The sequence below is a fragment of the Helicoverpa zea genome, chromosome 16 (assembly GCF_022581195.2).
Source record: "Helicoverpa zea isolate HzStark_Cry1AcR chromosome 16, ilHelZeax1.1, whole genome shotgun sequence".
NCBI lineage: Eukaryota > Metazoa > Arthropoda > Insecta > Lepidoptera > Noctuidae > Helicoverpa > Helicoverpa zea.
In genome coordinates this window covers 12,016,706-12,029,986 of record NC_061467.1, presented here as the reverse complement: position 1 = coordinate 12,029,986, position 13,281 = coordinate 12,016,706, and the positions used below count along the sequence as shown (strand labels likewise).

Here is a 13,281-nt window from a genome sequence, read left to right as displayed (position 1 = left end):
ATTTTACTGTATCTAAACTAGAGTATCATAACTCTTCATAGTCAAAAATAGAATGAAGGATATTATAATTTTCAGAAAAAGTTTTCGCTTTCGAATTCTTAAACAAGTAAAAATATTACCCTAATGTTTCTGTTCCATTTAATAAAAATCTTCGTTCACCATTATTTTTACCTTATACTTTCTTACTACAAAATCCAAAGAGAGTAAAAATAAAACAGTTTTCTCACCAGGTAGTTAATCAGTATGTCTAATCAAAGCAACCAACAAAATGAAATAAAAAACGCCCTTAATAAACCTGAAATGTTGAACATTTTCCCACCATTTTCCTGCAACAGTCTGTCTTTTAATTTCCTAGGTGTCGTGGAAAATCTGCCTGACAGTGTATTTATGAAGCACGACTATGCAGGTAATTTTAATTACCTGCTTGCTTCGAATATATTTTAAGCTAAACTCAAATAGTATATTTCAACTTATAAATCTTTTTGAAGTGGAGACGTCCGGCGAAGCTAGAATAACTAATATTAAAAATAAATAGCGAATAAGTTGGATAGTTTACTTCATTATAATCATAAGCTTTGTTTACTCCGTAACCATGAGAAACCAGGGTCTTCCAATAAGGATCAGTTGAATCGTTCAAACATTCCTATAAAATTTAATAGGCTGTAATGAAGATAGGTAGACTTTAAACTATATCTCAATCGACCATATTGTTCATCAAAATCGTACCATTTGATAGATAGTCGTAAAGCAACTATAACATAGGATTATCATTTTAACTGTAGGCTCTCAAACTAAGCCATCGACGGCTTCTGATGCCTGAAACTTACATCGATAGTAATAAAACTATATCTTATTCTGCACAGCACCGTATTCGATAGAATAAGCTTATTTTAATCCTTGAAACGAGTTCCAATTTGCCACACGATAATGAACCTTATCGCTTTGTAATAAGGTGTGCATTATAAGTGGTCTCTGTTAAAGACAATATTTTGCGAGGTAGGTACATGTATTTCCTGCGTCCTCAGGGATTTGTTAGCTAATCCGCAATAAAGTGAAGATCCTAATCATTAATGTTGTAAAGGAATTGGTAACTGCAATCATTTTGCACTTCAATATAGGTATGTGAAAGAAAGGAAACACTATTATAGCAATAGTAAGGATAAGAAGTCTGAATGGTTAGTAAAATACTTATTACTATAAAAAACTATTAAATAATACCTCTACCTCAGATTTCATTCATTTTACTAAGTCTTCTAATACCTATTTTAAATAACGTTTCTGAAATAAACAATTGAAAGCTAATTCATCTGCAACTAAACGGATTTTATTTGAAAAGGAAATATGAAATTGCCAATTTCTATCGATGTCCAGTAAAATGTATTAGCGAGCATAATATTGAGATTTAGTTGTAATCAGATTTGGCGATAAGCTGGCTCCTATCGATCGGCTATATACTTAGTTAATATCAGTCAATTTCCTTGATTCGGATTAATGGCAAGGTTACTGGGTAACATTATTATTTATGAAGGATAATCAATAAAGATTTAGATTACTGAAAGGAGTTGACAAATACCAACATTCTGCTACAAAACCTTTTCATCTCAATTTATAACCACACATATAACATTTTATTAAAACTCACGAAGTAAAGACAGGATATTTATTTAGCTTATGTCTGTGACCAAACGAATAAACCATTATATTATCGTTACTCTGCATGAACTAAAAATACCTAAACGATCTCTTACAAAGATTTTTTGCGCAATCTGACTTCTGAAATACAATACTTATCTTAGAATTCTGCTATATAATTCCACTATATAATTATATTTCCACGCACGTTGATATATTTCAGGCTTTACATAACGATAAGTTAAGCTATTATCAAACACACATTTATATTACTTGAACAATTTATAATGGCGCTACTGTATTTAAACTAGTTATTTATCTTAGAGTACTTCACCTTGATGAGAAATTGTTTTCCTAAAGTTTTGCCAGTTATTCCAACTAACTTCCTGAAATTTTTGAGAGTACATATATTGTTTGCTTTGATGATTGAAAATAATTTTAATTATTTACACTAACATACAGGCTGTTTCATATTCATTAGGTAGGTACTGCTTAAATTAGTGTTAGGTGGTTGTGTGTTAGGTGTCACTAAGGTATAAAATAAGTTACAACCAAGTTTCAGGACAAAAATTACGGAGCTTACCAAAAATAAAAACGTACATTTTATCTACAGCAAGAACCACAAAATTATTTCTGATGCTCGTTGTAAAACTATTGTAGGTAAGGAAATCTTCATCCTTTCTTCAAAAACCTATTGCAATACTTAGGAATTAAAATACGTTTGTATAATAAAATTAAAATAAGTTTGTATAATAATTGTAACTTCATAATCATCTTTGCAAACAAAAGCAGAGCAATTTTCGGAATCGAAATGAAAGAACTTCTGAAGAGTATATTTAATTGTTAGCATATGATATAACTGTTGTACAAATGAAACTATCTGAACCGCTGGAGGCTGGTCGAGATATCTATCATTGATACAAGCAATGGCAGGCGATAAGGCAGTGTACGCGGCGGTGCCCAAAACTGAGAATAATGAAGGTAAGAGTTCGATAATTTATTATTAACTAATCAGCATAATTAATGTAGATGTAAGGCCAAAAAATATAGGGCTTTCCAAATGAAAACTTTGCTAGACTGATTTAAAGTAAAGATTTTGTGTTTCCTTGAACAAGCTTTAAGGCAAAGTTCCATTCATACAAAGTTGGTAATTACACTGGTACTGTTAACTAAGCTTATGTTTTTCCTTAGTAAATAGATATTAATTTCAATGTCAAATGTAAGCCAAGGATTATAAATGAAAGTGTGTAGAAATTGATCAATACTTTAGCCGTAAAACAAACTTGCCTGTATTTAAGTTCCTTAACCCCAAGAAGCTTATCTTCATTGCGTGTTATTAAAAGCGATCAATGCTTATTGTATTTGTACTGTTAATAATCTACATGTTATTAAGATAATTTACAGTTGATATTAGTCACCTCTATACAGTGCAATATTACTCACTAACGATCCATCATCTCCTTTTGATATTAACAAATTAATATTTTTTTTAAATTTTAGAGGTCCGCACAAAACCGGCTCGACCGAAGGGTCTCGGAATAAGGCACTTACAAACTGTAATACTTTTCGTAAGCCTCACCATTGCATACACCATGAGGTCCCAACTTTCCGTGCTTATGGTAGCCATGGTGAAGGTACCAGACCCTCACTGTTTGGAAGTGAATGGAACCAGGAATGTGACTGAAGGTTGTGACGAAAGCAATACTAATATGAGCAGCTGGAATATTTATCGCGTGAGTTTTATTTGTTTTGTGATGTTTTTTGCTTCTTGGTTATTGTGAAGTTCTTCGTATTGAAAAAAGTAATTAACTTAAAGATTTTACTGATTTCGAAGATAAATCAATCGTAAAAAACTCATAGCAAAATTCAGAAAATTATTAAAAAGCTGTAACTTTGATACTTTTTTCTTAAATATTTTCAAGGACTTTAATTTGAACTTTTAAAAATATTTTTCTGTTTTATTCTTTCGTTTCCCAGACATACGAATGGAATAAATCGACTCAAGAAATGATAACATTTTCGTTCTTCGTGGGGTACACTAGTATGATGATGCCCATGGGACTCCTAGCGCAGAAGTTTGGCGGCAAAAGACCCATCATGTTTGCTTTATTTGTCAACGGGATTATTTCTATTTGCACACCATGGATAGCTTTGTTTGTAAGTAAATATTTTCTGTTTATTTTTTTGTATGATTAGTTCACATTGCGTACATGATTTGCAAAACTGGCGCTTACATAACAGGCATCAAAAATTACTCTATTTTATGAGCTGAGTATTAAGCGTTGCTGCTTAAAAGTTTCAGAAACATAAACACCTATGCATGCAGTCATTACACTATGATCTAAAATGGCAGGTCTTAAATGGATATAATATTGAACTTTGTTTTTGGATTTTACTCGATCAATTTACATGTTCTTGCAGGGTGGCTGGCTGGCTGTGTCAGCTAGCAGATTGGTGCAGGGGTTTACTCAAGCGGCTCTCTACCCAAGTATTCACACCATGTTAGCTAAGTGGGCCCCCTTGTGCGAGAGGGGACGACTCAGTACTTACATATACACAGGTAGCTAATAGCTTTGTAACATTTTAAACAAACAAATACTCATATAAATAATAATATGATGAAAATTATGATCTATCCAGGTTTATCAATTTCCTGTTCTGAATGTTATCTAAAACTACATTCCTAGCCTAAAATTCAAAGCCACTGTCCTCAAATATAAAGTGTCAGAAAGAGGTAATCCAGATAAAAGTTTCTATCTAAAGCAATCAAAAACTTAGTTATTGATGATGATTGTTTTTTTTTAAAGGAAATCATGATTCATCAATCAATTAGAGTTTTTAGCCGTTCTAATACTGACCAAATACCTGATCATTTTTATGCACATATTTCCATTCATTTCCATACTGATTTATGAGCCCGAACAAACTAAAAGTTTTCAATGTGCGGGAGGTCTAACAGTGAGTAATTGTATTTTTTTACAAGTCTCCATATAGCCCCCATTTGACCCCCCCCTTTCACATTATCATCCCTTATTGCCCAAAAATTAACAAGACATAACTCCCGTCGTGCCCCCTCGGGCCGTCACGTGTAAATGACATAACTTTTATGACGCACCGTTTCAAACAACCAAAACGTAATCTTTTGGACATGTATTACAAAATTAATTTATCTTTTGACGACTTCGTGTCGGAGTTGAATTTGTTATGTTTATTCTCTTCAATGGAGATGGATCTAATGTAAAATATAGTCATTGATTTTTTTATATAAGCAAGTAAAGGCCAACCTTAACGTTGGTAAAGCTGAGGTAAGGGGTGATAGATAGATAGATAGATAGATATACTTTATTAGGTACATCAATTTTACATTTTTGATCTTAATCTAGTTAAAGTAGGTGACATAATGCTCAATCGTCCTCTATGGAGGCCTAAGCTGTGCCCAGTTGTGGGACAGTAAAAAGGCTGATGATAAGTAAAGGTTGACCTTCAAACTCAAACTCAAAATTTATTTCAAATAGGCCTGCAAGGTATGTAGGTACTGTTTTTACTTCAAATAGGTAGATATTATAAAACTTTGACATTTTTTTTTTAAATATTTTCAGGTTCACAAGTAGGAACAATCATAGCCTTCCAGCTATCAGGACTGTTTGCTGGTAGTCCAGTCTTAGGCTGGCCAGTGTCCTTCTGGCTATTTGGAGCTCTGAGCCTGGTCTGCTGTGGTCTACTGGGCTGGCTCGGAGTCGCCAGTCCTCATGAACATCCCACCATCACTACTGAAGAACTGGCGTATATTATGGAAGATGGAGCCGTTGATATTGTGCCTAAGGTCAGTTGAATATCTGAATATCGTTGTATATTTGACTACATAGTTGTAAAATTTCAACCTCACTGAGTTTCCTAAAATTTTACACACAAATAGTTTGTAGCCTGACTTTGATGACGATGACCTTGAAATTAGCTAAATTGGTTAAGCAGTTGTTTGAAGTTTTTATTAATCTATCGAAAGAAATGGTTAACCGTCAGTTGCACAAAGATCCATTAAAGTTAAAGACTCTTTAAATCTATAGCTGACTCTTTCTTCGTCAACGAGAAAAAAGTGTTAGCAATAGATTTAATGAAGCTTTAACTTAAATGGATCTTTGTGCAACTGACGGTTAACCATTTCAACTGAGATAAAAGTCAGAAAGTAAACTTAATGCTTATAAAGACTACCGATTAATATAAACTTCATTATTTGATTTCCAGAAACGCAAGACTCCTTGGAAGCACATCCTGACCTGCAAGGCGGTGTGGGGGCTTGTGGCATCTCACGCCGGTAGTGCTGCCAGCTACCTGCTGATCCTCACCGAAATACCTCTGTACATGAACCACATACTACATGTAGACCTGAAAAGGGTACGTTAAAATACCTGATAGCTTTTTTGTTTATGAATAAATAAATCTATGCTAATATTATAAACGCTAAAGTAAAAAAAACTACTGCATAAACGAAAGTTGGCAGGAATGTACATAGCTTTAAATTAATCAAGAGTAACACACGGGCTTTTAATCTCTGTAGGAAGTAATTCCCTTGGGATGCAGGTGAATTCGTGAGTTGTAGCTATTAATCTACATATATTTTGAGGCTCCTCTCAAACTAAATGTACTTTTGTTTCCAGAATGGAGTTTATTCATCGTTGCCATACATCGCGTTGTACGTTATGGCTATGTTCTTCGGATATGCTTCTGACTACGCGGCTACCAATAAAATTATGTCTGTAGTCAATATCAGGAGGACGGCTAATAGTATAGGTATGTAACTGCATGCCGTTTCATCTGCATATAATGCTCACATTTTTTATTTACAAATACTTTTATTCTAGATATTTTTTTCATGCTCAATTTACTTTTAAATTTCCTATTATGGTTTTTTCTTTTGGTAACTGTAAGTCAGCAACAAAGTTTCCCTGTCACACTAGCTCCTGGAACCTCTTTTGTCGACATCTATCCTAAGCATTACCATAATTTGGTCAGTAATTTTATACCCAAATCCAGAAAGTAACAAAATCGAAATCTCTTCAACTATCTCTGATATATATTTGGAGACCTGTTACATCTCCTTTCAGCAATGGCAGGCTCAGGAGTATTTCTGTTCGCGTTCAGCTTCGTGAACGACACCACGCTGGCGGTGTGCGTGCTTATCATAGCACATGGTTTGCACGCTGGCGTCCATGTTGGATTTCATGTAAGTGTGTACCTCCTTTATATTTTGATTAAAGTCAACGGATCGTTCAAAGGCGCTGTTCAAGTAATCAGTTGTTGCCAATATTCAAAACTGTGTGCCTAACCTTCCTGAAAAGGTTCTCATGAGCTTCTTTTAGGTTCAATTTAATTGGCCAATATAATTATGATTTAAAGGACCTAAATGTAAATATGAATTGAATAAAATCAAGACAGTAAATAGTAAAGATTAATAAAAAATGATTTTAATTAATTTGTTCAAGAACTTCGAAACACACAAAAAATACAGAGAAGTAAACTTTCTTAACCGCGTTTAAACACGTCTAACTACTCTACCATCCATGGCTAGATGTAAATACCGATCGTCTGTGGGTATATGGGTAATGAAGAATCCACAGAGACGAGTCTATATAAAATAACTACAACTAACTCAAAATATTGTGTACATATTTCAGATAAACCAGATCGACTTGGCTCCAAACTTTGCAGGACCTATCATGGCGCTCGGCAACATGATCGCGAATCTCACCAGTCTGTTGGTACCTGTGATCGTTTCCAACGTCGTGAAGGATGATGTGGTAAGTCCTGTCACGTGAAGGGATGCACTTGTGTTTCTATTCAAATTGAAAATAGGGTTTATATACAAATAGCATAGTGTAAAATATCATCATCTCACGAGCCTTTTCAAAACTATGTTGGGGTTTGACACAATGGCAGATAGATTGATACAATATTTGTCATATGGACTAAAAAGTTTGATTAGATTCACGGTTACCTTAAAAATAAATCGGGCCAACTATCGGCCGACGGTTTAATCCGCCGTGTGCAAAGTTCCAAACTTAAAAAAAAAACGAGTTTAAAGAGAAACAAAATACTGACACGGCACATTTAGCATGTATTTTTCTGATAAAAAATACCTTATTCTCAAGGCCGACTACAACTATGTATATTTATGATCATTGATACAATACTTACTTCGACAGACGAATCACCGCAAATGGCAGTACGTGTTCATGATATTTGTGGCTATCATGATCATCACCAACACCATATTCGTCGTTTTCGCCAAGGGAACTGTGCAGCCATGGAACTTCTATGGTGAAGACGAAAATGGTAAACCTTTTAACAAAAGTACTTTTTTATTCTTACCAATGTTATATGCGAAGGTGACTGTCTGTTTGTTCGACTTCGACTGGCTTCGACTTCAAAACTACTACTAGCATTACTGAAGCATTTTTATGTGAATTAGTTTTTAGTTACAAACTGAATGAAAACAACAAAATCATTTAAAAAGTAGTATTTACACAAAATGGAAATACTGCATTTTAATTAAGCTTATGAAAATTATTTTTTGCAGAAGGTGAGAAGGAACTGGGTGCTCTAGAAGATAAGAACTCGACCAAAGAAAAGGAAAGTTTGCAAGATTCTATACGACAATGATAATAAAATTAAATAATGTAAATTATTATACTAATTTAGGAAATAATAAATAATAGCGAAATAAGTGATATGTTTCATTTATTTACTGTCCTATAAAAAAAACCTTGAAACTCGTGGCCTACTGAAGCTATTTGAACGGCCTGGTTAAAATCGAAAAAGATTGAGCAAAATCTGAATTTGCTCTGATTTTATTATTTCTTTTCATAATCACTCTTTTAGAAAAAAATCAACTAAGTAAATAACTGTAGGCAAATTAAGACACAAATGCAGTGTTTGAGAATGACTGCGCGATTTTTTATGGTAGACAAAATATGCAATGATCATTTTCTTGGTTTTCTAGACGGACAATATTTACACCATGAGTTGAAATTTTGACAAACAACCAAAACGTAATCTTTTGGACATGTATTACAAAATTAATTTATCTTTTGACGACTTCGTGTCGGAGTTGAATTTGTTATGTTTATTCTCTTCAATGGAGATGGATCTAATGTAAAATATAGTCATTGATTTTTTTATATAAGCAAGTAAAGGCCAACCTTAACGTTGGTAAAGCTGAGGTAAGGGGTGATAGATAGATAGATAGATAGATATACTTTATTAGGTACATCAATTTTACATTTTTGATCTTAATCTAGTTAAAGTAGGTGACATAATGCTCAATCGTCCTCTATGGAGGCCTAAGCTGTGCCCAGTTGTGGGACAGTAAAAAGGCTGATGATAAGTAAAGGTTGACCTTCAAACTCAAACTCAAAATTTATTTCAAATAGGCCTGCAAGGTATGTAGGTACTGTTTTTACTTCAAATAGGTAGATATTATAAAACTTTGACATTTTTTTTTTAAATATTTTCAGGTTCACAAGTAGGAACAATCATAGCCTTCCAGCTATCAGGACTGTTTGCTGGTAGTCCAGTCTTAGGCTGGCCAGTGTCCTTCTGGCTATTTGGAGCTCTGAGCCTGGTCTGCTGTGGTCTACTGGGCTGGCTCGGAGTCGCCAGTCCTCATGAACATCCCACCATCACTACTGAAGAACTGGCGTATATTATGGAAGATGGAGCCGTTGATATTGTGCCTAAGGTCAGTTGAATATCTGAATATCGTTGTATATTTGACTACATAGTTGTAAAATTTCAACCTCACTGAGTTTCCTAAAATTTTACACACAAATAGTTTGTAGCCTGACTTTGATGACGATGACCTTGAAATTAGCTAAATTGGTTAAGCAGTTGTTTGAAGTTTTTATTAATCTATCGAAAGAAATGGTTAACCGTCAGTTGCACAAAGATCCATTAAAGTTAAAGACTCTTTAAATCTATAGCTGACTCTTTCTTCGTCAACGAGAAAAAAGTGTTAGCAATAGATTTAATGAAGCTTTAACTTAAATGGATCTTTGTGCAACTGACGGTTAACCATTTCAACTGAGATAAAAGTCAGAAAGTAAACTTAATGCTTATAAAGACTACCGATTAATATAAACTTCATTATTTGATTTCCAGAAACGCAAGACTCCTTGGAAGCACATCCTGACCTGCAAGGCGGTGTGGGGGCTTGTGGCATCTCACGCCGGTAGTGCTGCCAGCTACCTGCTGATCCTCACCGAAATACCTCTGTACATGAACCACATACTACATGTAGACCTGAAAAGGGTACGTTAAAATACCTGATAGCTTTTTTGTTTATGAATAAATAAATCTATGCTAATATTATAAACGCTAAAGTAAAAAAAACTACTGCATAAACGAAAGTTGGCAGGAATGTACATAGCTTTAAATTAATCAAGAGTAACACACGGGCTTTTAATCTCTGTAGGAAGTAATTCCCTTGGGATGCAGGTGAATTCGTGAGTTGTAGCTATTAATCTACATATATTTTGAGGCTCCTCTCAAACTAAATGTACTTTTGTTTCCAGAATGGAGTTTATTCATCGTTGCCATACATCGCGTTGTACGTTATGGCTATGTTCTTCGGATATGCTTCTGACTACGCGGCTACCAATAAAATTATGTCTGTAGTCAATATCAGGAGGACGGCTAATAGTATAGGTATGTAACTGCATGCCGTTTCATCTGCATATAATGCTCACATTTTTTATTTACAAATACTTTTATTCTAGATATTTTTTTCATGCTCAATTTACTTTTAAATTTCCTATTATGGTTTTTTCTTTTGGTAACTGTAAGTCAGCAACAAAGTTTCCCTGTCACACTAGCTCCTGGAACCTCTTTTGTCGACATCTATCCTAAGCATTACCATAATTTGGTCAGTAATTTTATACCCAAATCCAGAAAGTAACAAAATCGAAATCTCTTCAACTATCTCTGATATATATTTGGAGACCTGTTACATCTCCTTTCAGCAATGGCAGGCTCAGGAGTATTTCTGTTCGCGTTCAGCTTCGTGAACGACACCACGCTGGCGGTGTGCGTGCTTATCATAGCACATGGTTTGCACGCTGGCGTCCATGTTGGATTTCATGTAAGTGTGTACCTCCTTTATATTTTGATTAAAGTCAACGGATCGTTCAAAGGCGCTGTTCAAGTAATCAGTTGTTGCCAATATTCAAAACTGTGTGCCTAACCTTCCTGAAAAGGTTCTCATGAGCTTCTTTTAGGTTCAATTTAATTGGCCAATATAATTATGATTTAAAGGACCTAAATGTAAATATGAATTGAATAAAATCAAGACAGTAAATAGTAAAGATTAATAAAAAATGATTTTAATTAATTTGTTCAAGAACTTCGAAACACACAAAAAATACAGAGAAGTAAACTTTCTTAACCGCGTTTAAACACGTCTAACTACTCTACCATCCATGGCTAGATGTAAATACCGATCGTCTGTGGGTATATGGGTAATGAAGAATCCACAGAGACGAGTCTATATAAAATAACTACAACTAACTCAAAATATTGTGTACATATTTCAGATAAACCAGATCGACTTGGCTCCAAACTTTGCAGGACCTATCATGGCGCTCGGCAACATGATCGCGAATCTCACCAGTCTGTTGGTACCTGTGATCGTTTCCAACGTCGTGAAGGATGATGTGGTAAGTCCTGTCACGTGAAGGGATGCACTTGTGTTTCTATTCAAATTGAAAATAGGGTTTATATACAAATAGCATAGTGTAAAATATCATCATCTCACGAGCCTTTTCAAAACTATGTTGGGGTTTGACACAATGGCAGATAGATTGATACAATATTTGTCATATGGACTAAAAAGTTTGATTAGATTCACGGTTACCTTAAAAATAAATCGGGCCAACTATCGGCCGACGGTTTAATCCGCCGTGTGCAAAGTTCCAAACTTAAAAAAAAAACGAGTTTAAAGAGAAACAAAATACTGACACGGCACATTTAGCATGTATTTTTCTGATAAAAAATACCTTATTCTCAAGGCCGACTACAACTATGTATATTTATGATCATTGATACAATACTTACTTCGACAGACGAATCACCGCAAATGGCAGTACGTGTTCATGATATTTGTGGCTATCATGATCATCACCAACACCATATTCGTCGTTTTCGCCAAGGGAACTGTGCAGCCATGGAACTTCTATGGTGAAGACGAAAATGGTAAACCTTTTAACAAAAGTACTTTTTTATTCTTACCAATGTTATATGCGAAGGTGACTGTCTGTTTGTTCGACTTCGACTGGCTTCGACTTCAAAACTACTACTAGCATTACTGAAGCATTTTTATGTGAATTAGTTTTTAGTTACAAACTGAATGAAAACAACAAAATCATTTAAAAAGTAGTATTTACACAAAATGGAAATACTGCATTTTAATTAAGCTTATGAAAATTATTTTTTGCAGAAGGTGAGAAGGAACTGGGTGCTCTAGAAGATAAGAACTCGACCAAAGAAAAGGAAAGTTTGCAAGATTCTATACGACAATGATAATAAAATTAAATAATGTAAATTATTATACTAATTTAGGAAATAATAAATAATAGCGAAATAAGTGATATGTTTCATTTATTTACTGTCCTATAAAAAAAACCTTGAAACTCGTGGCCTACTGAAGCTATTTGAACGGCCTGGTTAAAATCGAAAAAGATTGAGCAAAATCTGAATTTGCTCTGATTTTATTATTTCTTTTCATAATCACTCTTTTAGAAAAAAATCAACTAAGTAAATAACTGTAGGCAAATTAAGACACAAATGCAGTGTTTGAGAATGACTGCGCGATTTTTTATGGTAGACAAAATATGCAATGATCATTTTCTTGGTTTTCTAGACGGACAATATTTACACCATGAGTTGAAATTTTGACATGAGATAATTTCGAGACTTTATTTACAAAGTTAAATAAAATAGCTCATGGTTATCAGTGTAAAACGTTTCCTCTTCATCTCCTAGCAGAAAACGGCTTCTTAAAACTGAATTTTTAACCCTAGAGTGGACAGGCTATAAATAAGCCCCATAAATCCAAAAAACTATTATCTATATGTCGGATACTGTCATTAGTACGGACACTAAACGTCAAGCAAGCGCGCCCTCTGGGGGCGTTTCCGGTGAGACAACATTTTGGCGCGCTTGGCAGAGTAGTGGCGGTCAGCGTGGCGTCCGCAGAGCTCAGTCTTGATCGAGTCTTGGTCGAGGCTGCGTCGAGTCTTCGTGGAGTTGTCGCGTTACTGCCTTTCGTTACGTGTAGTGTACCTAGTGTTATTGCCTAGCGTTGTAGTACCTAAACTAATTGTAGTGTCTTATGATTTTTGTATTGTAATGGTTCTTCTAACCTAACAGACAGACATGTGTTGCTAGGGAGTTTGTTCCGCCATTTCTTCTCCCCAGCCAAAACACATAGGAAGTGGCGAAGGGCGGGCGTTTTGGGGGCTGTCTTTTGTTCTGACTAATTTGAATAAACGTTTGAGTTTTGAGTTTCTTTGAATTATCTCTTTGCTTGATTACCCTAACTGATGTCGGACGATAGTGCCATCCTGATGACGCCTCCGACATATACATATAATATTGCTA

General features: G+C 34.7%; 2 protein-coding genes across 2 annotated transcripts; both read left to right on the top strand.

Moving 5' to 3' along the window:
• Window positions 1-2,424: 2,424 nt before the first annotated feature.
• LOC124637729 (putative inorganic phosphate cotransporter) lies at window positions 2,425-8,353 on the top strand. Its single transcript, XM_047174357.1, has 11 exons — window positions 2,425-2,613; window positions 3,133-3,365; window positions 3,610-3,789; window positions 4,054-4,192; window positions 5,232-5,455; window positions 5,875-6,024; window positions 6,288-6,420; window positions 6,735-6,853; window positions 7,305-7,427; window positions 7,833-7,962; window positions 8,207-8,353. Exons 1-11 carry the CDS (start codon window positions 2,559-2,561, stop codon window positions 8,287-8,289), a joined length of 1,569 nt encoding a protein of 522 aa, XP_047030313.1. The 5' UTR covers window positions 2,425-2,558; the 3' UTR covers window positions 8,290-8,353.
• Window positions 8,354-9,139: 786 nt separating this feature from the next.
• LOC124637699 (putative inorganic phosphate cotransporter) lies at window positions 9,140-12,265 on the top strand (the record flags this gene model as incomplete). The annotated part of the gene is made up of 7 exons (XM_047174318.1): window positions 9,140-9,367; window positions 9,787-9,936; window positions 10,200-10,332; window positions 10,647-10,765; window positions 11,217-11,339; window positions 11,745-11,874; window positions 12,119-12,265. Coding segments are annotated over 7 exons (966 nt in total), but the record flags the coding sequence as incomplete, so codon positions are not given.
• Between the last annotated feature and the right edge of the window lie 1,016 nt (window positions 12,266-13,281).

Excerpts from the sequence above, each read along its gene's own strand:
- LOC124637729 (XM_047174357.1), top strand. The coding sequence starts at position 2,559 with ATGGCAGGCGATAAGGCAGTGTACGCGGCGGTGCCCAAAACTGAGAAT. Across the intron at positions 6,025-6,287 it reads TACATGTAGACCTGAAAAGG|AATGGAGTTTATTCATCGTT; the intron begins GTACGTTAAAAT and ends TTTTGTTTCCAG. Across the intron at positions 6,421-6,734 it reads GAGGACGGCTAATAGTATAG|CAATGGCAGGCTCAGGAGTA; the intron begins GTATGTAACTGC and ends ATCTCCTTTCAG.